This window comes from Sceloporus occidentalis, unplaced genomic scaffold, assembly GCF_023333645.1.
Source record: "Sceloporus occidentalis isolate IW3139 unplaced genomic scaffold, rSceOcc1.0.p SCAF_9, whole genome shotgun sequence".
In the NCBI taxonomy this organism is placed as follows: domain Eukaryota; kingdom Metazoa; phylum Chordata; class Lepidosauria; order Squamata; family Phrynosomatidae; genus Sceloporus; species Sceloporus occidentalis.
In genome coordinates this window covers 31,717,415-31,743,620 of record NW_028316989.1, presented here as the reverse complement: position 1 = coordinate 31,743,620, position 26,206 = coordinate 31,717,415, and the positions used below count along the sequence as shown (strand labels likewise).

At 40.1% G+C, this 26,206-nt stretch overlaps 1 protein-coding gene across 6 annotated transcripts in view; it reads right to left on the bottom strand.

Annotated features, from left to right (window-relative positions):
• Positions 1–26,206, bottom strand: part of SCAPER (S-phase cyclin A associated protein in the ER) — a 134,443-nt gene that overhangs the window by 25,840 nt on the left and 82,397 nt on the right. For all 6 annotated transcript variants that reach the window (XM_089538500.1, XM_089538502.1, XM_089538504.1 and 3 more), the window contains 3 exons: positions 24,341–24,456; positions 14,775–14,898; positions 6,874–7,103 (listed from right to left, as the gene is read on the bottom strand). In XM_089538500.1, coding sequence (XP_089394626.1) covers positions 6,874–7,103; positions 14,775–14,898; positions 24,341–24,456 — 470 coding nt within the window. The remainder of the gene's footprint in view (positions 1–6,873; positions 7,104–14,774; positions 14,899–24,340; positions 24,457–26,206) is intronic.

Genomic DNA, 26,206 nt, shown 5'->3' with positions numbered 1-26,206 from the left:
AACATTGATTTTTTTTCCAGGGATGAGTTCTGTTATTCAAATATGCCAACACATAAATATGTTACAGAATGGATATAAAAACGGACACTATCAAGTATCTTATTCGTTTTAAACTAAGAAAATATACATTTCTATTGTATATTTCAAGATGGATGAACATTTTTGCTTTGTCTTAACTAAAGCATTTGGCCACAATGAGGAATTCATGGTTACTTTCCCCTTTCTGCCAGAGTTTAGCATTAAAACAAAGTCAAGCAGAACATATGAGGAGAAGGACAGAACTACCCAGACACAATCTGATTAGAACATAATCCTCCCAAAGTCTAATATGTACACTTGCTGTCTTTTGAGCCAACAACAAATGAGAAACTTCTTTGTTGTCTGAAGCAATTTCCTTTTATTAGGATTGTAAGCAGAGATCTCAAGTCTGCACTGAGGCATCATCTTGTCCGCTGGAATACTATCTTCACTGAGCTCCTAGTTATTGTTCATTTCATTTCATTTTTGGAGGGGGGAAGACTAACTTTTACCATTTTGTTGTGTCTCATTGGGAAGCACTGTCCTTTTCTTTTTAACCCATATATTGTTTCTTCAAATTATTCCACTGATCTGAATGAAGTCCCAATACACAAAACCAAGGAAGGGTTTGATCAGAGCTTGGAAAAGGCTAACAGAGGGATTTGGGGAATTCATTTTCATCTTTTTTATTGCAGTCAATAGACCATTAAAACATCAGGTGAAAATATAATTTTAGTATAGTATGAAATAGTACATCAAAAACAAAGTCAGTATTTATAACATACATTAAATAGGATAATAATTACACAATCACAAGTGATCTGAATAAAACAGCTGAATTTAGAAACCTAGACACCTATTGAGTAAATGACTTGTTAGAACAAAACAATTACAAGAGAGTCAGGAAAGCAACCCGGGAAAATTTGTGTATCAGGGTATATTAGGTTTTCCCTAGCTCTTTGCTGATAACAACAGCTATGAAGCAGTACATGTGAGATACACTCTACTTTGACAATATTACAAAGGTAACATCTAGTTTTCAACTGAGTTATATTATATTAAATTTGTCAAAAGAATATTAAAACTTGCCAGTGACTTAGCCTTCATATATTTTGGAATAGTTGTTGTTATGTGCCTTTAAATCAGCTCTAACTTATGGCAACTCATATATGATTTTCTTGGCAAGATTTATTCCAAAGAGGTTTGCCACTGCCTTCCCCTGAAGTTGAGAGAGTGTCGCTTCCCAAGATCATGCATTGGGATTTCCATGGTTGAATGAGGATTCAAACCTTGGTTTCCAAGAGTCCCAGCCCAGCACTCAACCACTACACCACACTTATTCCTGATTTTTGAAATAAGTAGCTATCACAAATCATATTACAAAGAAATCAAATTATAAAGATAGACCTTTCTTTATAAGGAAGGGTTGTAAAGACTGGGGAAGCAAGGTCCTCATGAAGGCCATGAAGCTCATTATAGTCTATGCATGTCTGACAACTGATTTGGCACTGTTGAGGTATATGGATAATATGCAGTCCCCCCAAAAGATCTAGTTGGCTGTCAGTCTTGACCTCCCAATAAAACCCTGGGTCTGGTAGCCAATTTGACATATTTCTGCCCCCTGAGATAGCTGGTTACATTTCTTTGTCCTCTTTTATGGGCTACCCCTTGAGGAATTTGAAAGTTTACTTACTAAATGCATTTATATACTGACAGTGCATACAAATTTCAATGCACCTAACAAGGTGGTCCAAAATACGTAGTGTGTGCTAATTTTCTACAGATGAGCAACAATACATGGTGAAGTGATTAAGAGAAGAATGGCCAGTCTTAATAATACAAGCCCACTTGTCTGAGGTTCCTTCTAATTCCTTGTCACCATGCCTTTCATTCTTCTGTTTGAATCAAACGCCCCAGGTGAAAGGCCAGCTCTGGTTCTTGGGCATCACCTGAGCATGCAGGGCAGAGAAGGGCATGCATGCACTGGGTCTAGTCAGTGTCAGATGTCACCTGAGTAAGAATATCAATAAGCAGACCTCCCAAATTGGAGAATGCAGCAGCCTGAAATTTCACACTCTTTGAAAAACCTGTTTGGAAAGGGAATGTGGTTCTGCACAAATTGCCAAGGGTCACTGGGATCTGCAGCAGCTGTCAGTTCTCCCTTTCACATCTAGCTTTACTCTTCTGTTTAAATTTGTCTTCTATTACACCAAACATCAAAACTTAGTCACAGAATGCTAAGCGATGGAAGGGATCACAAGGGTTATCTAGCCCAACTTCCTACCTTGTAGAAATACACAGTTAAAGCAGTCCTGAAAAATGGCCAGCCTACCTCTGTTTGAAGATCTCCAAAGAAGGAAAGTCTAGCAACCTCTGAAGCACCTGGTGATTTAATACTAGGTCTTCTAAAATATGTCATCTTTTTTGGCTTTGTCCCAGAATGAAAATGCCTTATGCATTTCAGTGTGAGCGAAAATATGCATGCTAAGTACAAGGAGCTACTTTTGATGTCAAGTGTACAACAATCTTTGCTTGCATATCATGGATTATTCCATGATAGCCTCAGAGTTTCTTTAGGGAAATCACTGGAGTGGTTTGGACTGCAAGGGAAAGATAACAGGTCCAAAATGGGATGAAGTCCTATTTGCAGATCCAAATGGGATGAAAATATGGAGATTAATTGCAGGGTCTTTAGATCAGAAGTGGGCAACTATACCCTCTGAGATTTTGTAGGACTATAACTCCTATCAGGATAGTCAAGTGCAATAACATCTAGAAAGTAGACCATTTCTGCTTTATACATTTGTAAAAAGTAGTGATTATGCCCTTCATCACTCCATCTATTTTGAATCAAGTGCCTTTTGGTTCACCCTTCTCTCCCCTTCCCTTCTGTGCCCTTCAAAAGCTATTTGACTCATTAGGAAAGACATACATGTAATTGTACATTTCCTTAATAGAATGAACAGCAATGTGTGTGGTGGTGGGAGGTAACTTTCATTGAGAAAATGGTAAAGGGAGACCTTAACTGTATTTTTGTGCTGCAGTCCGGATCCAAAAAGAGATCTTCAGAAATAGTTTGCTACAAAAACATAAATACAGTGGGCCTTTGGTATCCACTGGGTTTGGTTCCAAGACTCCTCCGTGGACACCAAAATCTGTGGATGCTCAAGTCTCATTAAATACAATGGCATAGTCAAATGGTGTCTCTTAGATAAAATGGCAAAATCAAGGTTTAGTTTTTGGGAATTTATACATTTTAAAAATATTTTCAAACCATGGATGCTTGAATCTGGGGATAAAGAATCCATAGATATGGAGGGCCAACTGTATCAGATCATGGAACTGTTACTGTCTCCATCCACTTTGGTTTTCAGTTACCTGTCTGTTCCAGTTATAGTATTCCCTTTGCCTGGGTAACCCCCAGAATCTAAGCCTGAGAGCTTCTGCAAAGCACTATATGATCTAATTGTTTGGATTGGCTCCTAAGATTAAAACTACAGCTTTGAATGATACCAGGTTTTAGTTTTCTTCCTGCCTCCTCTTTTGCTTTTGGAGAGGGGGGATTTCTTCTGTTACCCAACATCAACCTTCAAGATAAGAAAGTTCTCTCCAGATGTTGTATAACCACCTCTCCTAAGTACGAATATACTGCTAAATCTAATTTAGTCATTTGTAAAATAGAACTACTTGGTGAAATGCTATTCCTTGCATCTGAAGTGACATATAAAAACTGAATGCTTTTCAGTGCCCTGGTCCACTCTCATAATTTTAATGGGGTACTTCAAAATTCAATATTGCATTTTATTGTTTTCTATTTCAGTGCATGACACCCGTCCTTAAAGAGATGAAAGAATGGGAAATTTAACAAATATGTGGCTTAATCTATACAGTGACACTTTCAAGCACAGAGGGCAATGCATGTGCTTCTTATTTTTAAATGTGCAAAAATACACTACACAGCTGTGTAAGACAAGGGCTATGATTCTTGGTTCTTTGGCTTACTGCTGAGTTTTATTTTCTTGAAATGGTGCTCTTTATCTGTCTGTGCAAGTGGCTCCATTCAGATATCAAAACAAGCCATGGTCTGCACTAACCACAGTTTACAACCCAAAGTATGCTTTTTCAGCTTCCAAACCAATTAGGAAAAATATAGTTATTTTTCTTCCACATCTGCTTAGCTCACTTCAGAGGTGCAGTGTCTTCCAGCGAGACTGGGAATGCCCCCAGAGGTGTGAAGTAACTAGTTACAACAAACTAGTTACTCATAATTAGTTCCCTTTCCAGTAATTAAGGAACAACCAAGTTACAGGAAATTGTATTTTAACAAAGAATAATGCCACTCCTATTACTCCCTTATTACTTTTATAGTTATGAGGTGTGACCTACTGAGAAGGCATACTGCAGAGTTCAAGTAGTGGCTCATGGTTTGCATTGTACTCTTCTGTGTTTGTGACAGTTATAATGGGGTAGATAGAAGGATAGTCTGATTTGTGCCAAAGACCAGTGGCTTGTTACCATTTTTTTAAAAGCAAAAAGGCATTATTTTAGTTACATTTCAGACACTAACTAATACCCAATGGGTTCTCTGTAAGAAGAGCACTACAATGAAAATGAAAAATACAGATGTATCAATCAAGTACAGAATGAGAAAGAGGAAAAAATGTTAATTCAAATGGAAATGGTATGGCACGTAGGAAAGGATAGACAGAAGAAAAGACATATAAAGACGTTTTTGCAACCAAGTGTGATTCCTGCCGTCTAGAAATTAATGTATTAGGTACGGAATTTCAAGTGTATGTAGAGCAAGAGGTCAGTGCAAAAGGCAAGCCAGGGTCAGTGCAAGGGGCAGAGTGGGCTAAAAGAGATGGCAAATAGTAATTTATTAAGAGAAGAGGGAGATCTCCTTGAAAAATTAAATGTATCCGTTATCTCATCTTTCAGAGAAGAGGGAGGAAGACAGATGATGGAAGGAAGGAAGGAAGGAAGGAAGGAAGGAAGGAAGGAAGGAAGATAGGAGCAGGGGGCGAATACCCCCTAGCATCCCACTGAAAGAAGAAGCAGACAAAGATGAACATGAGATGAATCTTTCTAAAGATAAATCTTCCCAGTCTGGGCCTCTGAAAGACATCATTGCTCAAGAACTTTATGAAAAAGCCACTGCTCTTGATACTGAAGCAAAGCAAAGCATCAAAGTTTAGAAACTGGGAAATAGTAACCATTGCCTTTGTATTACTCAAGCAGCGCTATAAGTAAGCAAGAGTAGTAGGATTAGAAATCATGAGCCAGTATATTGGACTTGGACTCTGGGAGATTAGGGTTCAAATCCACACCCCACCATGGAAACTATTTTCTGATATTATCCAGTTATTTATTATCAAGAAATTTGATCTCAATTCTTGCTGAAGTTGATGGCAGGAGCAATGGCTTGTTGTTGGAGCTGTATTAAGGGGGCTTTTTACATGGTAGCATGTCAGAAACTAATCTCCTCAAGCCAGAAAGATCACTATAGAAGTGACCCAACTGATCAAATAAAGAATTGACTAGATAGTAAACAGGTGAATAACTGTGAATAACAACAAATCAGCATGGAAGGAGGTGAGCTGGTTGTGTACTGCACATTCTTATTAGGACTAATCACATTCACTTTGCAAAATGACTTTGATGAAAGAATATGTTACAGAACAGAACAACTTCGCTAGACAAAAAGGTTGCAAGGAAGCTGAATGTTTATGAGCAATTTTAATTCCAGCAAAAACCTGAATGTCAAGCTCTCTCTTTTGCATGTTTTTTTTCTGTACACTCTTTTTAACTCTGCAAAATGAGTAAAAGAAAAGGGACCAGCCTTCTTCAAGAGCAGAAATCCTATTTATGGCCATGTTTCTATTAGGGAGCTTGCAGCATAGGCATGGATCCCAACAAATCTAATTCAAGTCCATATTTCCATTTTAGTTATGCTTTAGGGGATAATATATGTACAGTATAAAATGAAACTGTAAATGTTTGATGGACATATGATTCAGATTGGAGCACATGTTTGGCTTTTAGGAAGTCCCTGCATTTCTAGTTCAAAGGATGCCAGGTAGCAGGTGCTGGAGGAGGTCTCAGCTTGAGAGCTTGGACACCTACTTACTTCTTAATAGACTGCACTTAGCAATGCTTGGCTAAATAAGAAAGCTTCATGTTTATTTACTACATTTATATGTCCCTTTCTGGAATGCACACAAAGCAGTTCACAGTTGAAATAGCTGCCCAATAGTCATTAAACACAAAACCAAATGGGAGGGAGGGAAACAACAAATTCACAGTCAAAGGAGGAAATGTTTCAGGAAAAGAGGGAGTCAAACAGCACTTGCTTTTAGCCAGGTCAGTGAAGAGTCTGTCTTTGTTTGACAGATGTGATGTAGCTGGATAGAGCATCTGCTGATGCAAAGCATACCAGAAGAGGTCCAACCAAGGAGCTAATGGTCTCATGTAAGCCTACAGAATGGGGCTTGCTTTTTCAGGTTCAGCCTGGTAGAATAGGTATGGACAAGGTTTTGGCCCAGCATCCATCAAATGCCCTTGGTTCCAACCAGAACTTGGAAATGTTACTTTTTAGGACCACAACCCAAATTAACTATACCAGCAGTAGCCATGCTGACTGAGGGTGGTTTCTGGGAGTTGTAGTCCAAAAAGGTAATGTTTCCAAGACCTGATTCCAACCAAGCTGATAGAGAGGGCCTTGGCATCTCAATCCTATCTCTGGTTAAAGACATTTATTAAATTATATTTTTATATATATTCTGATGTTGATGGCTTGTTGGCTGAAATAAATTACTGATTTGATTTGATTTAAAGACCTTTGTTGTTTCTTACCTGATGAGGTCTTGTATCCTACTGTTAAAAACTTCAGCTTGTGAGGTCTTGTTTTTTGTTTCTTGAATTAATTTTGATGCACTGGTCTGGTTGTTTCCATAAGGTACACTGGAGATCAGACACCCAAACACTGTGGCCACAATCTTTAGGACTCCAGTTATGAGACCTTCAAACACTTGCTTGTTTGCAGTTCTACCTAAGATAGCATTGTGGTCATCTGGAACATAAACCTAAACATGGACACAAATTAGAATAAATGGGATTCAATTTTTAAAAAGGCATTCAACATTCCCAAGATAATTTTATTAATTAGGCATTATAGTGGAACTGTAAGTTCAATAGTGAAAGGCAAAAATCGAGGACTTCAATTTTTGCCATTTGTTCCCAGCTAATGGCAATAAATCAGTGTGTCTGAGCTTGATGTCAGCTAATCTTATTGTCCATGAACCTGCCTCATTCCCTGTTTCAACCCATATTTTGTAATGAGTGTATCTTTAAGGGGCTAAAATGTTCTGTTTTCACCCATACTTTTTACTTTTGCTCCTGCCAATTAAGCTTATATACCCCAGGGCACTCTGAATTAGAATTTCTTCCAGAACATCTGCTTGTTAATTAAAAAGCTGGCATGGCTGTATGAACAGCTATTGGCCAAGTTCAAAAACATCTAAGAAATTAAGCCAATCAGATAAAAGGGAAAAGAAAGCTTTCAGGATTGGTTGGTTTCTCTCCGGGAGGGACGATTTCCATGCCATTCACTCTGTGGGGCTGGTGGATATAATGTGCCTTCCATCTAGGTCAGTGATGGTGAACCTTTTACAGACCAAGTGCCCAAACTGCAACCCAGACCCCACTTATTCATTGCAAAGTGCCACGTCCCTCTGGCTTTCTAGTAAGAAACTCTGGCAAGCTATGTGCTAGGGTGACAGCATGAGTGCCCACAGAGAGGGCTCTGAGTGCCACCTCTGGCACGTGTGCCATAGGTTCGCCATCACTGATCTAGGTTCTGAAAATGGATTGTTTTCCATATGGAGCTGTCCAGCTAGAGGATGCTGATGAAATTTTAGTGGAACTAGAAGGCTAGTTCCAATACATGGCAACATTTATTTCTCTGAGAGCTTCAGGCTGACATCTGGTCCACTCTAGAACGGATGATCTGTGGCTGAGTTAAGAATGTGTAGATGCTGGATCTATAAATTCTTAATCTGGCAACAGATCATCTGTTCTAGAGTACAATGGATATTAGCCTGAAGCTCTAAGATGAATAAACGTTGCCATGTACTGGAGACTGAGCGTGGCATAGTGGTTTGACTGGTTGACTCTAGAGACCAGGGTTCAATTCCTAGTTTGGCCATAAAACTCACTGGGTGACCTTGGGCACGTCACATGCTCTCAGCCTCAGGGGAAGGCAATGGCAAACCTCCTCTGAACAAATCTGGCCAAGGAAACCCCAGGATAGGTTAGCCTTAGGTTTGGAAATGACTTGAAGGCACACAACAACAAAGGGCCATCAATAGCTAGGAGTCAGAATGGTTTATATATACAACATCTCTTGTATTGGCCTCTATATACCAACTGCTGCAGAGTGTGAGCCAAGGGGTGCAATTGGATTTACACTGTGCTGGTAGACTTCCCATAGGTGACTGACTTTCCAGTACACTTGTCCCTCCATATTTGCTAGGGTTAGGGGCACAAGACCCCCATGAATATGGAAAAACCGTAAATAAGAAAAACACAATGTTTTTACCTGAGAGGACACCACTCTGGGGATCTCTGGGTCCTCCAGGGCAACTCTGTGGTCAACATCCGACAGACATTGACCATAGAATTGCGCTGGAGGAAATACAAATGCCTGGAGGAGTGTTCTCTCTAGGAATCTCTAGGTCTTTCAGTGCAACTTTTAGTTAAAGTTGACCATAGAGTTGCACTGGAGGACCTAGATATTCCTAGAGAGAACATATTAATCAAATCTGTGAATAGTCAAATTCACAAATATCAAATCCGCAAATATGGAGGGATGAATGTATACTAAAAGAATGCTGGATTACATAGCCCTCCCACCTGATCCAGTGGAGTTCATGACATCTTCTTACACTCTGAGTTATTTGTTTTATTTCAATTTTACAAAAAAAAATATTCTTCATTTAAAAGAAAAATGCCCAAAAAGAATCTTAACAAAACCCAACCACCAACGATCAATAACATTATAAAACGTATCTTATTCAAAATAAACTCTGTGTGCATGTGTATATGTGTGCATGCAGTTGCCAGTGAGGAAAATACCCACAGAAACAAATGTGCCTTAAGCAATCAGGAGGAACACCCCATGCTGGGAACCTGCTTTTCAATGGGGAGATCATGCCACCTGGTGGGTGCCCCCATGGAGAAGACCCATCTCATGTGTCTCCCAACAGTCTTTAAACTTTAAAGAGTGCATTATCAATAATAAGACCAAAGATGAACTGAAGGAGATGAGTATGAGTGACAGGCTTTCAGTATTGCCAGAGTAGGGTGCCAATCTATGGAGCCCAGGGAGGGCTCAAGAGACATTCTGGAAGGAATGCCAAACAAATAACTTTGCTTTCCCGATCCAGAAATTAATGCTAAAAGCCAACTTCAAATCCATTTCCCTGGAAACGTCTTTTCACTTAAATGGTGCAGCAGTGGCATCGTAAAATGCCTCTGCCCCATAGTTTAGCGCAGTATCCCTCTCAGTGGGAATAGGGTAACACTTGGCGACAAAGAACAACATGCACATTTTTTTTATTATTCATTAGCTCTGTGCCCAGAGTTGGTACTTAAAATTCATTGTAATAGTCTGTTCCTGGTTGTGAGCCAAGCTAGGAAGTGAGAAGTCTTCAGCTACTTATTCAAGTTCAGGCGAAGAAAGAATATTATGTTGCTCTGCTAATTTACACAGAGTGGAGTAATTCATGCCTAATGATTCTGACTGTCTACCAAAGTGGATGGATTGTATTTAAAACATGTGCACCTATTTAATTAGCAAGTCAGATGCTGCAATTTGGAAGCTATTAGTCTAGCAAGTATTGCCTGTATGGTGTACATATACCATCCTCAGCCTTCCCTCTACCCTTGAAATTTTTTGGCTGAAGTTCTACACAGCACTAGGATATCCGTGACCCATGATCCCAGCAGTTTATTAAAAAAGTTAAAAAAATGCAGTTAATGAAGGAGAGAGTAGAAATGTTAGAAGTACTGGGCTGCTTTAAAAAACAACGGGGTGGGTGGAAATGAAAATCTTCTAGGTTTACCTTAAGTATCTCTTGGCTGCCGCCACAGGATAATATTTTGTGACTCCCTTTCCTCTTAAAAGCAGAATCTGAGTCTCCGGAGGATGCCCTCGGGGGACATGTTACTAAGGGGTGTTCTACACCTTGTGCTGTTATCTCTGATCGCTGCGTTCCTTGTGTGGTTGAACCCCTGTTCCCATAATCAGCGGTACGGCTGTGGTTTCTGCAGACACAAAGCCTCTGGGCTTGCCTGGACAGAGATGTTTTTGGAAAATGGGTACCTCTGGAGACTGCTAGCACTACAGACTGCCGGCTCTCCCTCTTTCCAACCCCCGCTCTCCAAACCGAACAATTAAAAACTATGGGTTTGTGAGCTGTGAGAGCTCCTTCCTAAGGTGGGTGGTCTGCCGAGGTCAGGGTTGAGGCCAATTGTAGGGCAATGGAAGGGAAGATAAAGCTGCCTAGCATTACCTGGCTAGGGACTAAACAAAGCTTTAGGCTTCAACCAGTTCCACTCCTTCAGCCTTAAGGACAGAAAACAAGAAGGATTCTCCCTGAGGAGAACAAATGGAAGCGTGCCTCCATTTTAAAGCAAACCTCGCTGGCACACAGTTAGACATGCATGTGCCATTACTTGGGCTCTAAAGCTCGTATCTATAAGAGCATAAATTTAGCTCCATCATTTATTCAACTTGGAGATGTGACCCGAGTGTCTCAGTTGAAAAGCAATTCAAGATACAAAATGCACTGGGAACAAGCAATCACCTCTTTCGCTTTTAGTTATAGGATCGTTCGAGTCATGTTGAGATGATCATTTTAGATGGCATACGCAGCAGGAGACTTGAAAGCGCCCAGACGTGCGAGGGTTGCACACGCAAGTACACACAAGTACTACGAAAGTGGATTAATTAAACGTTTCTAAGAAAGATCATTTGAAATGTGGTGCTGGAGGAGAGTTCTATGGGTCCTGTGGAGTGCCAAAAAGACCGATGAATGGGTTCAACTGCAAATCAAGAAGCCAAAATGACTCAACCAAGGCTATTGTTTTTTGGACAGATCATGAGACAACATGACTCACTGAAGACGTTTATAAATGTTTGGTAAAGTGGAAGGCAGTAGAAGAAGAGGAAGACCGCATTACAGCTGGATAGACTCAAAGAAGCCATAGCTCTAGTTAAGATTCCCAGATTTGATAAGAATTCCCAAAGTTAAGTATATTCTGGTTTGCCCACAGGTTAGATTTAGATGAGCCAGCCTGCTAAAGATACCCTCTCCATGCCATTTTAACTAAAGACAGAAACAACAAAATGCAGGCATCTTACTAACTTCTCTAATTTTTCTCTTGTTTGATATGTAACATCTTGCCTGATGAAGAAGCCAGCGGAACTTCAAAAGCTTGCAACAAGTATATTGTGCATTTTGGTTGTCCAATGAAAGTATCACTGTTCAGTGGATTTAGGTTAGATTTAGTTCATGCATGGTTTACAAATGGCAGGGAGAGAATAAACATTCAGATATTTTGCTCCATTTTATTTCCTACCTTCTAGAAAAAGTGGTGGAAATAGTTAACCCCTAGTTAAATTCTATGAGGAAAACACATAGCCAAATGAACAAAAGGGCCTAAGACGAGGTTCGGCGTCAGATTGCTTGCTAGCTTGCTCACTGCAAAAGCATTTGGAAATGCTTCTTTGATCTACCTGAGAACACCTGATTAAGAAATTAATCTGTCGTGCCCCATGGAGGTTATTTAACCCCCTCAATCAAGTATTGAAATACAGTACAGACGTTCCCCGTAAACCTAAGTCACAAGCTAAACATATTTAAAGATTTCACCATGAAATATGAGGTTTATACATGTGTCTTCTTCAGGAACTGAAGACAGCTCTTTGCAGAAACAGTAAATAACTGTAAATCTGCAAAATAAGCAAGTGACCTGGTAGTCACTTTGTATTTTTTAAAAAGGCCTCTATCCTGAACATAACAGGGCCCAGGGGCTCCTCAAAATGTGGTAAAAATACCCCCATATCTACAAAGGATGTTTGGGGGGCATTAGGGGGGCATCTATACTGTCGAAATAATGCAGTTTAAGTGATGTAGCTCCATCCTATGGAAGCCTGAGGTTTGTACTTTTATTTATATATTTAATTTCTATCCTGCCTTTCTCCCTGAAAGGGACCCAAGGGGGCTCACCAATAAAAATCCTAAAAACACGTTACAATAAAACAGTTAAAAATATCATCTAATAGCAATATAAAATGACAAACATCAAAACCACACCTAAACCCTGATATCCATCCTATATAACAAAACTCAAGCCAACCCGTGATTATACGTTAAAAGCCTGCCCAAATAAAGCGGTTTTTGCTTGCTGAGGAAAGGCAAGCAAGGAGAGGGGCAGCCTTGCTTCAGAGGTCAGGAGCAGTCACCTTTTACAAGGTCTTTAGCCTTCTCCGCCAAAAGACTGCTATTGCCTCGCAAAACTACAAATTTTGTAGGATGGAGCCATGGCAGTTAAAGTGGTGTCAAACTGCATTATTTCTACAGTGTAGATGCATTCTGCATTAAGTAAACAAGCTGAGGATGAAGGGGGAAAGTGGAAGGAAGAGAGTGAAAGTGAGACATTTTAAAGGCAGCTGAAAAAGTGGGATGGCGGACGATTAACTAGGTCTGTTCCTCTAAACTGGGACAGTTAGAGGCAGGTATGTGAATGGAGGATACCTTTAACTGCATATTTAAACTCCCCTCAACTGCAGAAATGTATCAGGAGTCTCTCCACCATACTGTGGTTGTCCATGTAGAATATAAAGAACCCTGAATAGAGGATGCTCAAATTGCATACTTCGGCTCCTCGGGGAAAGAAGGGGAGGGAAAAATGGGCATGGGACTATTGGGCAGCCGATTGTATGAATTGCATTCAGGTTCCTTTTATCTAAATGAAGGGCCTCCGGAGGGCCTCCTCTTAAGTGTTTGTCAACTGTCCTATGGCTTGTTGATGCTAACAGTGCAATGTGAATTATTTACGGCATGTACATAACTTTTCAATTAACAAACCGCTTGGCTCATGAAAACACCCACCCACTATTTATAAGCAGCAATCTTAGACTAAATATCTCATGATGAGCAGGTCACTATGAATTAAAAATGAGTTTCTAATAAAATATTCAATGACATTTGAAATTAAGCGAAAGTTAAAAGTTTTCCCATTAAAATGTATCTTGTCGTTTTAATTTGATTTGCAAAACTCGTTCAAGATGCATATTAAGATACGCATTCTTTTGATATGAAAAGCAGCACAGAATGGAACATGAACTCTTTTGTGAGTTAGATTCAAACGACATGAGATGGCGACAAATGAGTTTGTTTAAACCTGATCTGCTCCAATCACTGATAAAAGAACAGTTGATTTTAGCATCCAACACATTCCTGCCCACTCCTCCCTGCAAGCTCTCTCCACTAGTCAGGTTTGGATACTGGAAATGAGCAACTGACTGGGTAGATATCTTATGGGTAGGAAGGTAGCTGGCTATGGGATGCCTTCAGCTTCTTTTATTCCATGCCCTTTGCTCTAAAATCTCTTTTGGATCCACTGTCGAGGATCTCACAAAGTGAGAGGGAAGGCAGTTGGTGTGATGTTGCAAGTGGCACACAGATGTACAGGAACACAAACACAAGAGCTGGAAGCCACTGATAGCCTTAGTCCCCACTGATTTGTCTTATTTCCTTTCAAAACCACCTAAATGAGCAACTGTCTCATATCCCTTGATAGCAAATTTCCTAAGTACGTACTCTGCAAAAATGTACTTTTCTCTGGCCTAAAGATCTCACCACTTCAGTGGATGACCCTGGGCACTAGTGCTATGAGAAAGGGAGGAAAACATCTCTCTATCCACCTTTCCCACATTATATATATGTGTGTGTGTTGGTAATCCAGATAGTGTAAACTTGCCTTGCAAAAGAGTTGCTCCAGCTCCATGATTATTTCGGTTGCCATGGGGTTTTTTTTGAGAGAAATGAAAGGGAACCGTCTAACTAAAAGATTGTATGTACAGCGCTGTGTAAATTTACAGCGCTTTATAAATAAAGGTTAATAATAATAATGATGATGATGATGATGCTAGGTCGAGATGCCCAGCAGTGTCCAGAGTGCTGGGACTATAAACACGTAAGCCTGCCAGGGCCCCTTCATAGAAGAAGGAATCCAGAAAAGAATATTTTACCCAGGCTGCCTGGGAATTGGCCCTGATGTTCTGAACATGAGTTTAACACAATTGTTTAGTACATTACCTACAGGCTTCCCATAATCAGGGCTGAGCAACTGGAGTCAGAAACATGAACTTTGTAGAAACGTACCAGCTCTGACTCTGGCTTCAAACTAAAAAAAATTATTATAACAATATATGGTAAATACACTATTTTATACTGAGAAGAGAGTGACTTGCCTAAGGTCAGGCAGTGGACCAAATGAGGATTCAAACTCTGGTCTCCCCAATGTCCTACTCCAGCAGTCAGACCACTATATCACACAGGTTCTCATGTATATTTTACCTTTTAAAATGTCATTAAATGTATATGGCCTATCTTCAATCAATTCACATTCAGTACCCAGACAGGATTTCCTATCATGACGACATTCCAAGTTCAAATATTACATACCGTTAACTGGTGCATCAACAGGTCCATTAAAAAAGTGATCTTGTTGCTGAACAAAACATAGGTGCAATTCTCCACACAGTGACTGCAAGCCAGGTGGTAAGCATTTATTGCGCTGCAGAGGGACCTAAGAAAAACGAATGATGGTAATATATGGATCAGTAAAATGAAACTGTCATCATTGCCAAGAAAAATGGTTAATCTTAGATAGTTTTATTTGCTTATTTATTTTTTTAAAAAATTCTGTATATCCACTCAGACCATAGGTGGAATAACTATAGGGAGAAGAGGAAGTTTCTTCTGAAGTAGAAAGCATGTTCATTGAGCAATATACACTTATCTTCAAAGGATTTGCTTCTACTTGAAACAACTATTAATATGGGTCCAGAGTAGGCCCAGCATCAGTTCTAAGGTTAAAATTTATAGATAAAACTAAAACAAAATACTCTGAAACCTGCATTTTCCTGAACTTCTAACCTCCTTATATGAAGGTTGCAACAAGATAAGGTGTGAAATGCGCATGAATCCATACAACCGATGACCTTAAAATGACACGTTTTAAAGTTACCATTAATAAGAGAATATCTGCAAATAAATATCGCTGAACCATTTGTACATTATTTTGCCATTCACATTTAAGCATCTTTTACAAGAAGTCTAGTATCAGGAGAACAGCTGATCAATGGCCGAATTCGCTGCAAACTCTTCAGGGACAAAAGAACATGAACACCATTTTCCTTTCTAATTGATAACACTCAACTGGGACCAGTTTATAAAGGCCTTGTTGCATTCTCAAGACAAGCCTGGAAGAAGCAAAGTGTGACTAAAGAGGGAGCAGGGAAACAAAGCAAAACAAAGACACCACCAATGCACTTGAATTATTGTCAAGAAATTTTGAAAAGGTCATAATCTTTTCCCCAGACAGGCGACTGGGACTGATTCCTCCTATCATCACCTTGACAGAGCCATTTGCACCTCTGAAAGGTGTAGAAAGAAGACAGAGGCACTAGCCTGGTACAGTTATAAATGACTGCCATAGGTGTCAGGTGGCAGTCAAGCAGAATAAATTTTTCTATGATTGTTCACTACGAAGGTCTTTTGCAAACTTTTTGGCCACAACATATTCTTTATGACTTATGCAAGGCTCCAGTAGCTTCCTTTGTTTATAAGGCTAAAAATTAAAGATACACATCATTGGTTGAACAACTGGTAGCTAGCAAGACACATTTTCATTTTTATCTATTATGCATACTCTTATTTTTCTAACCACTTCTATAACATCTGTCACAATTCAGAGGAAAGTGTGACATTCTTTGGCATATTGCTTTGTTCTCAAATTCCCAATGCATTGGGAGAGGTGTCTCATGCTACAGAAATGGTTAAGGAATCAAAGACCCCCTCTTTCCTTGTGAAGGCATGCAAGTTGGGCCTGATAACATAAAGGGAAAATAGCATAATACTCCTTCAATTGGTCCACTGTACAAACACTATTCTGCAGAATATAAAAGCAAAGCAACTACTTCCAGAGCTTGGAAAAGCAACTTTGGACTGCAACTCCCAGAAGCCAGCATAGGAATTGGTTCTCAGCTCCAGGGATTTCTGAAGGGGTTGGATTACCTATATTCATTTCAGTCTGGCTTTAGGCATCCTTATAGTTTGGTCAGTGGATGACCTGCATATGCTTTGGTCACTTCCGTGGATGACCTGCATATGTCAGGAACTAGGGATGTCTGGTCTGGCCACTGTGACACATGCCTTAGTTACATCTTGTTTGGATTACTGTAATGCGCTCTTCTTAGGGCTGCCTTTGAAGAGCGCTTGACAGCTCTTGACAGTGTCAAACTGCTGCGGCCAGACTGCTGATCAGAAGCGGTTACACGGAGCACACACATCTCTTGTTACAACAGATTCACTAGCTTGCAGTCCATTTTTGGGATAATTCAAAGTGCTGATTATGACTTATATGGTTTGCCCAGGCTTTGCAAGAAAGACCCTTCCTCCAGTCTTGCCACCTTGAGAAACACATTTGTTGAGAATATTTCTTGGTAGCTGCTCCCAGACTATGCAGTTCCTTTCTCAGGGAGGCTAAACTCTGGTTTGTGGCTAGGGAACAGCTCCAAACCCAAGCATTTTATAGCCATAATCTTCTTTCCCTAAAAACATCCAAGTCCAATTCATCTTCTCCACTGTTATCCTGGAATATTTAGGCTTGGGCACTTCCTTTAAAGAAAAAAAGAGGAAGGTAACATCTAAGAATATTAGAGGCAGGTTTCTGCTCACTGCTATAACTTTTTGCAGCCAGAAGGAAGAGGGTATGGGAGTTTCTTTGACTCTAATCTTGTTAGGATTAGGGAAGATTGTCCCTTGTTTATGGGTTTTAAGTTGCTGTAACCTATCTCGAGCCCAATCTGAATGGATGTGAAATAACAGAAATTTCAGCCACATCAAGATTCACTGACAGAAATTTCAGAACAGAAATTTGAGCCATGTGAAGGCACATTAGTATAGATCAACCACAGGAATCAAGTGCTTTTCAGATATTGCTTTGCTGCAAGTCCTAGCAGGCCTAGCCAGCACAGACAATGGTGAGGAATGCTGGGAGCTGCAGTCCAACAACATCTCGAGGTCTATGTGATTCCCATCCTTGGAAAAGACTATTAGTAACCACATTCTCTGCTAAGATTTCTACAGAAAGGGCTGCTGTCTGTTCTTTTACCCAATTTAGCACAACGCTTGGAAAAATTCCTGAATCAGAGCCTGATCTCCAGAGTCGTAGTCCAAAACTCAAACCACTATGCCACGCTGGCTCTGTTTTAATATCACATACTGCTTATAAAACTGGATGATCCAAACATTAATGCTCAGAAGTAGAGGACTCTCCAGACTTTCAGAATCAGCATCTTGACATTTTATGAACCAGACTGAAGCCCCTTGAGAATGATGCCCACCTCATGAATTTTTCCTTTAGTTCCCAAATTTCAGAAGTATGCAAAGAAAAGGGGACAGGCAATGTGACATAGGGATTTGCAAACACAGCAAAGAGGTGAGTTTTAGGGGTGAACAATTTCCAGCATCTCCTTCTCTGCAATGCTAGAAATTTGGGGACTGGAGGAACATTTCATGGGGTGTTAGAATACTTATTTGGGGGGTAATGCCCTCATTTGCCCCCTTCCCAATAACTGCACCTCTGGATGCTGAAGCAATATCCCCTGCTTCATGGTCTCATGGCGTGAGAAGATGTCCTAGAGAGAAAAAGACTTCTTTTGAATAAAAGAAGCACAGACCAAGTGACTGTCACTTATGTTTTATGGCAATATAGGGGGATTTAAACAACGGACAGTGGGGTTTTGCGGGGAGGAGAACGGCGACATAAGCCAGTTAACTACAGACAGCTATAATTAGAATGTATTTAGAATCATTCGGCCCTCAGGTTCAGTTATACAAATTTTTAATTCAGAATTTAAAGTGTCAGTAGAGGAGCAAGCCCCAGGTGGTTTACCGGGTTAAATGGCAGATTAAAGTCAGCCCAACTAATTTCTTTATTTTAATCTTATTAAGGAAACGACAGCTGTCAACTGCCACCATTTCTACACTAGGTCTCTGAGACAAGCATCAGGTGGCCTATGTATTAAAGAAAGGTTTTATTTTATTTTATTTAAAAATAAACCTTAAAAATAAAGGTTTGCCACACTGTATTTTCAATGGTTTTGAAAATGGACACGGCTTGTTTTTCAGACTGCTGCCTCCCAGCTCAATATACACAAAGATATTTGTATACCAGAATACAAATGCATTGGAATAGTTGCATGTAATACGATTGTTTGCCAACTGCTGTTGTTTAAAACTTTTTTCTTAGCCCTCTTAAATCAGCTTTAAAGCTATGTTAGACAACATCTATGCTCTATCCCTACAAGCTACGCTCTCTGCTGGTTTAATATATGGGAAATCCCAAGAAAATATAACATGCTATAGTGGTTTGAGCACTGAACCATGACTCAAATCCCTGCTTGGCCATGGAAACCTACTGGGCTATGTTGGGCAGGTCAGACTCCCTTCCTCTGAATCTGCTCTGAACAAATCTTGTTGATGAACAAAACAATTTAAATTGGTATCTGAATGTCCTTTTTGGACAGATGTATTTCCAGGGTTACAGCTACTAGTCCAAGCAGACCGTGCGGAGCTGGACAAATAATTTCACCTGCATATGGCATCTTGTTTTCTAATGACATTTTAAAATAATCACTTATAATAAAATCATAACCAATAAGATGTTCTTGTTCTCCTGTCAAACATGGAGCTGAAGCTACACCAGTGTAAATATCCCATGTACTGCAGTAACTGGCAGCAGACATAGAAAAGTTTATGGTTTTTTTCTGTGCCTTAGTTCAACAGGCAGTGATGCTGATAGACAGAGGAAACCTGGCAGTATTTCTCACCTGCAAATTTTAAAAATTGAAACACAGAACTGGAGACCTTTATTGAACTTAACTACAGTTGGCCCTCTGTATCAATGGATACTGCATCCATGAATTCCATCACCTACGGCTTGAAAATATTTGGAAAATAAATTCCAAAAAGCAAACCTTTATTTTGCCATTTTATATTAAGGACACTATTTTTCTACCCCTCTGTATATAATGGGACTTAAGCATCCACTGATTTTGGTATCTATGGGGGGTCCTGGAACCAAACCCCAGTAGATACCAAGTGAATATAAAGTGTATATTTTAGCTAGGTTTATATTTGAAGGTGTCATTGATGGCGTTCAAAATTTCTTAATCATTTCTTACAATTCCAAAAAATGAGATCATGAAAATATTTTATGTATTTATATCTCACCTTCTTGCAACTGCCATGCAAATGCTCCATTAATGAAAAGTGCATTTCTGATCCCTGAGACTAGAGAAAAAATAGTTGAATCTTTAGTATCGATCCCTGAAGATCAGAACACACGTACGTTTGCACGTATCCGAACACTCATTTGCTCTCCATCTCTCTAAAACCTTAGATTTCTTAATCTCATATTTTATTGCCTAATTTATTACTTTTTAAAAAAAAAATTGGAGTGAGCCCTAACTTAAACTACGGCATATAAAAATCTGTATGATTTATATGAAGGTTGATTATGTTCCCCGTCTTTCAATGAAAATGAAATATTTGGAGGTGATGAAGTGATTAAAAACTACTGCAAGTTGAAATATTTCCATAGTTTAACCACTTCAATCTGTCATTTTATGAGCTTTATAGATAAAGGACAAAATCCAAAAGGAACATATTACCAGTGTCTGCATTTGAAAAGGAACTGGGGTCTGTGCTTTTCATAAAGTAGTCATGAGCAGGAAACTAACATAATTCACATGGGCTAACCCAGAAAAATGTTCAGAGGCACAGCCATGTTTGTATGGAATATCAGTGTGAAAAGGGATCTTGTAGCACCTTTGGGACTAACTGTATGAAAGAAGTTGTAGCATAAACTTTCAGAAGCTTGGTTTATTTCCTTATATACATCTTCCCCAGATTCTATATCCTTCTACAAGACAGCATTTTATATAGTAAGCTCCTAGGGCAAGACTCTGTGGTTTTATACTCTGTAAAATGTAATGCATTCTAATGGTGATATAATTATGAATATGTAGAGAAATATGTATGTCACAATACACGTCTGCCAACGTGTATGTCATACATGCAATCTTGTGTGCAGGACAGTCACTGTGGAGTAGTAGTTTGAGTGTTGGACTACGATTCTGGAGAGCAAGGTTCGATTCCCAGCTCATCTATGAAATCCACTGAATGACCTCAGGCAAGTCACATGCTCTCAGCCTCAGGGGAAGGTAATAACAAACCTCCTCTGAACACATCTTGCTGAGAAGACCCCTTAGAGTTGTCACAAGTTGGAAATGACTTCAAGGCACACAACAACAATTCTGTGTGCATGCTCACAACTGGCTCCATGTTTGAACACAGTCTGCAACAAGTTTGGGTAAAACACGAAGCAGCTTAAAGCAAGAAAGAGGAATTCTGAGCCCATATTATGTTGCCCCACAAGCCTGAATGTGCAGCTCTCACTGACTTTCTATGAAAATTCCAGATAAATTTTGGAGGGCAGAAAATAGGCCTAGTATGATCATAATGCATCTCCCTGGGGTCCCCTGGAAAGTCGTAGTCCGTTTCCCATAAAATCTTCCAGCCTTTGCATGACGTTTCCCTTATTCTTAAAGGTTGGCATGCCACTTGGCAGGAAGAACTGTCAGGTGAAATACACTGGTATTTTTTGCCTCTACCTTTTTGCCTTTGGTTCTGCCATGGCTGGAGTAAGGCCCTTGGAAACGTCTCTTGAATTGAACTTGGCCCCCAGGCTTTAAGAAGCAATCTATGCCTCCTTTTGATCTATGACAAACAACACCATCCACTTGCTAACATATACTATACTTTTAGTAAGACAACTTATAACCAACTGCACCTAGGGCACCATCACTGTTTCATGAATAAATGTGACCTTTTTTGCACCATCGGTCCGGCTGGGCTAATAATGCTGACAAATCCAAAACAAGGGGCATACCATTAAATCTTTATTATAATAAAGCTTTATCTTGTAGACATAGGATTAAAATTCTGAGCTGCATCATGCTGCCAGGATTTTGGGGGAAGAGGGGTGGATAATAGTCCATATAATCTCCTCACATTCATCTCTAAGACAGGCACAAACAGTTAAATTATTAAAATGCCTCTGGAGGCTCTTTTTTTTAGTTGTGTATGACAACAACAACAAAAAGCCATTATAGCATAAATAATAAATAGTATTAGTAAGGTTTGTATGGACTATGTCAAAGATGCAATGTGTAAGCGATACTGCCAGGAAATGTCTTGTTGACAGCCTCCCTCCCCAAACCCAGCAGACAGCCCTACATTCTGCTTTTTCTGGCCTGGCTAAGGATGAACCAAGCCTGGCCTGGCCCAAACCTAGGCTCAGTTTTCTTCCTCCATTTCAAACGCATCACCTGGCTCTCTTCCCTGCTTCTTCTTGGGCCCCTGGTCTCATGAATGGAGACAGGGTGAGAGCTACAAAGACTACTTTATATCTAAGAGTTGCTTAGAATTGAAGATTTCAAAGGAAGGTGTGGCTACCTCATAAAAATACAGAGAGCAAGAATTGTTCTAAATGATAGATTTTGAAAGACTACACTTTCTGGTACAGAAATTCCTCTGTCCTGTTATTTCCCTGAAGAGCCAGTGCGGTGTAGTCAGGGCCGTGGAGCTGGAGTCGAGGATTTGGAAGCATGTTTAGGTGGAGTCTGAATCAACAGAAATGCACCGAAATAGAAATGAAGACTCTGCCTTCACAATAAAAACTTATAATATTAAATGCCTAGCTTGTTGCATATTTACTTCTTCAGAAATTTTAATCAAATAAATATATTTTATGTTCTACCAATCTAAGCAGCCTTATGATTCACGTGGTGGTGATGAAATGCCCTGTGCTACCATTTTGCTAAGAGCCACTGCAGTGAGGTGGTTTGAGGGTTGGATTATAACTCTGAAGGTTTGAATCCCTTATCCAGAGCTCTACCTGTCTCCTTCCTTTTTTAACTGCATAGAATAGAGTGTTTGCAAATGTCGCACAAAAGCCCCATACACTGCAAGTTTCCAAGATGTTTTGCAAACATCTGTGCCTCTGTGTAGCATCTTACACCCAACGTTGCCCTTGTGCAATCTGACAGTGCCTTCCTTATCAGTGAACATCCACAATATTTCTAAATTGTTTATTTAAAATTGCTGCCTAAATAACATCAGCATTTCTATGGTATTTTTTTAGAACACCAACATAATTTATGTCATAACATTTTTCACACTCTGCTGTAAGTTACTTTTGCATTTCCATATTTCAAAAGGAAATAACAAATAGCAGCTCTATGTGAGAACAGCCATGGAACTAAATGTCTGTACTTGCTGCCTGTACATATAAAACTGTTCAAACTGCAAGCTACAGTTAAATAATCTCTGCTTTCTCATGACTTCTAAGATTTAGAATATGAGATCCCACACTATAAACACACCACAACTAATATGAAAATTGGTAATAATGTGCAGTTGTAACAACTGTGTAATATATAATTTTTTGCATTGGCTTGGATGCTCTGCAGGTTTCTACTGGAATTGCATGGGATTTCTTTCTTTTAAGATTAACTTCTTATGAGGTCTTTTGAAGAAATGAAATTAGTCCCTGCCAAAGTTTATCTATGATTAACTGAATGCTTGTCCTAAACCTGCAGTTGGAATCACTGCCAAAGGCGTTGCAGAAATTCAGCAACACTCACAAAAGGCTCTATTCAGAGTATTTGGAAGAATGTTCAGTATTCATTAGGAACTTCCTTCTTTAAATTCCCTGTTTCTCTCATATACCTGTTTGCCTTCCTTCTCTTCTTCAATGCTTAGTCCCTTTGCACTGAGAATACAGTATTCTGATTTGTGATTAAGAATACCTGGATTTCTTCTGCTCACTGTAAAACAGTGACAAACATACATATTTCTTTTCACAAAGGGCATTAAAAATTACTCAAATACATTTTCAATGTGTGTCTATCAAGTCTAACAGAAAAGTCAAATTCAGCCTTGATGCACAGCTATAGTTTGTTTTCCTTAGCCACAAGACAGAGTCCATGTCTGAATACCTAAACCACAGATGGAGATCCCTTAGCCTACAACTAAATTTAGCACATGAGGTCAATCCATCCAAACTTTAGGAACTCAGGACTTGAACCCTCTCCGAAGTTTGACCCCTGCAGAAGGGGTGTCTAAATAGTGACCAATATACAACTAGATGTTGTTTAGACTGCAACTCCCAGAATTCGTCACCATCAGCTATGTTGATTAAGGCTGCTTGGAACTGCAGCCCAGCAACACTGGAAGGCTGCATGAGTCTCACTGGGTGCTGGCTTTGTTGCTTTGCTCCTCCTTTAGCCTCTCTGTGGGTGGGAGGATGGCAAAGTGGCATTGAGGCCAAATGTGCTTTCAGCTCCAGCTCTGAGGAGCTTCCAGAGTTGAGGAATTTGGGATTCAGCAAGCTCCTCAAAACACCTGCAAAGTCCGCTTCACTTCTTCTCTGCAGGAAGCTGGCTGGGGAAAACTTCCATACTGGAGAGCTCAGGGAATCTGCTTGTGATATGGCCTGGGGATTCTGGGAGTTGTAATAAAAAAAAATAACTTTGCCAAGCTCTGGTAAGGAGTGAAGCCAGCTTCCTGACTCATGTGGGAGAATACTGGATCAACGGTGGACCAACAGCTGTATGCGCATAGGACAGTGCTTTATTATTTGCTTGAGAAGAAAATAATTTTTTCCTTCAGTCATACCCAATAGACAAAGAAGCCCCCGCTTTTGAAAACTTGGTCCACTTTCTATGCAAGATTTCAAAATCAGGACACAGCCATAAAACCCTCTATAAATCTATTCATCAGTCGCAGAGCAATAAATAGCAAGGTCAGGTAGAACTGGAGCCAGAGAAATAGTCCTAACCACAGATGCCATTAATTTACTGACCACTCAAAAAAGGCAAGCAAAGCACTGCACTCACTTCAGAGGGATCCGAGAAACTGTGTTCAGATTGGTGGAAGTTGTCACAACCTGAAGGACTTGTTCCAGAGCCGTAAATCCCCCCGCAACGTGAAATGCAACTTGATCTGCAGCATTCTGGATTTGAAACAAAACAAAACAAAAAAAATCCCAACTTAATTAGTCAAATATATGTAAAATCTTGTCAGGCACTGCTTACATAAATTTAATACAACTCTAACACAGAGGTCAGAAAAGTTATTTTGGAGATTACAAGCTTCAGAATCCCCCAAAAGTCAGCAAGGGCCAAAAAAAAGTAACTTTCCCAAGCTCTGCTGCTGCATGCACTGGAGCAGAGGAAATAAGGTAGGAACTAAGGCTCCAATTAAAAGGTGTCAAGGTTGATACAGGATGACTACAAACTATTTAAGATAAGCAAAAAAGACAAAACTAGAAATACTAAGATCTAAAGGCTTACATGCTGCTGAAATGCTTTTCACTTCAAAATCCATTGGTGATGTGGCACAAGAAGCAGCCATTTGGGAAAGGCAAGCATGGCCCAAAGCCCCTTTGGGTGTGCTGAGCTAGTCATGCATTTCTTTGGATGCTAGCCAGACATCGGGCAGGAAGAAAAGAAACCCTTCTAAATGTTTCTGCTCTGTTTTGGAGAAACCTTGGCAACTGGTAGTGGGAACTACCTATATAACCAATTATCTTGCAGAGAAGAAAACATGATACTAGCCATGAAAAGCAAAAGGACCTGGTTACTACACCTCCAGACTACATGTTTTGGTGACTTGCTCTCCACACCTTAGCACATGCTTGCTTTCAGTTGTGCCAGGTTTGTATGAAGGGAATTAAGAACCTGGGTCACATACAAGTAATTTGGCCAGGTTACAAAGGACTGAACAACTAGTCCCACATGCTCGAGGTTGTGATGTGGAATGCCACAATGGTTGGGGGTTTCTTGAGTTATCATCCTCCATGCCACATGGGGAGGTGCACAGCTCAGTGTAAGACCACATGTTTTGCAGTGGAAGGACACATGTTTTGCCAAGATCCCTAGGATGAACCACTGGCCTCTTCAGCTAAAAGGAACCCATTAAAAAGGTCTATGAGAAACATGTTTGCATCCAGCTCCTGCTAGATAGAGTAGGCTGTAGGGTTTCCTTGCTCTTTCCAGTGCTGCAGCTGATGGACTTGAAAACACAGACATACAAGTATGATGGGAGGATGGCCCACCTAAGGAAAGGCTATCCCTGGATTCAGGTGTCTAAATCCAATTATTAGTTTGCATCTCCCTTGTTCCATGCTGGAATTGTGTGTAGTTCCAGGCTGCCCCAAGACTTTGTTTGGTGCCAAACACTGACACACATTACTACTGGAAGACAAGCTTTATTGGCGATAAATGATGCAGCAGATGGTATACACTAGAGAAGTATTCCAGTCCTTTTGCTGATAGAGTGTAGCATCCTTTTATAGCCAAAGGCAAAACTGAGCCCCTAAAACAACTAATTCTACCCATATTCTCCCCAGACAGTGATCCAATTCTCCTATGGGACTCTGGGCTGCAGTGGACCAGGACAAAGAAAATAGAAGGTGAACTCCCAAGGGTTATACAGTGCCAAATCAAGCAAAGGGCCCATACAGACAGGGCAAAATAAAGCTGTTTCAGGTTACTTTGGAGGTATGCTATTTAAATGATGCATGTGTCCTAAGAGTCCGGAAGCAGCGCCAAAGCCACGCTCCAGTCCTTAGGACTAGAGTGTGGCTTTGGCGCGGCTTCTGGATTCTTAGGACACATGCATCATTTAAATAGCATACCTCCAAAGTGACCCGAAGCAGCTTTATTTTGGTCTGTCTGTATGGGGCCAAAGTAATCCAAGTG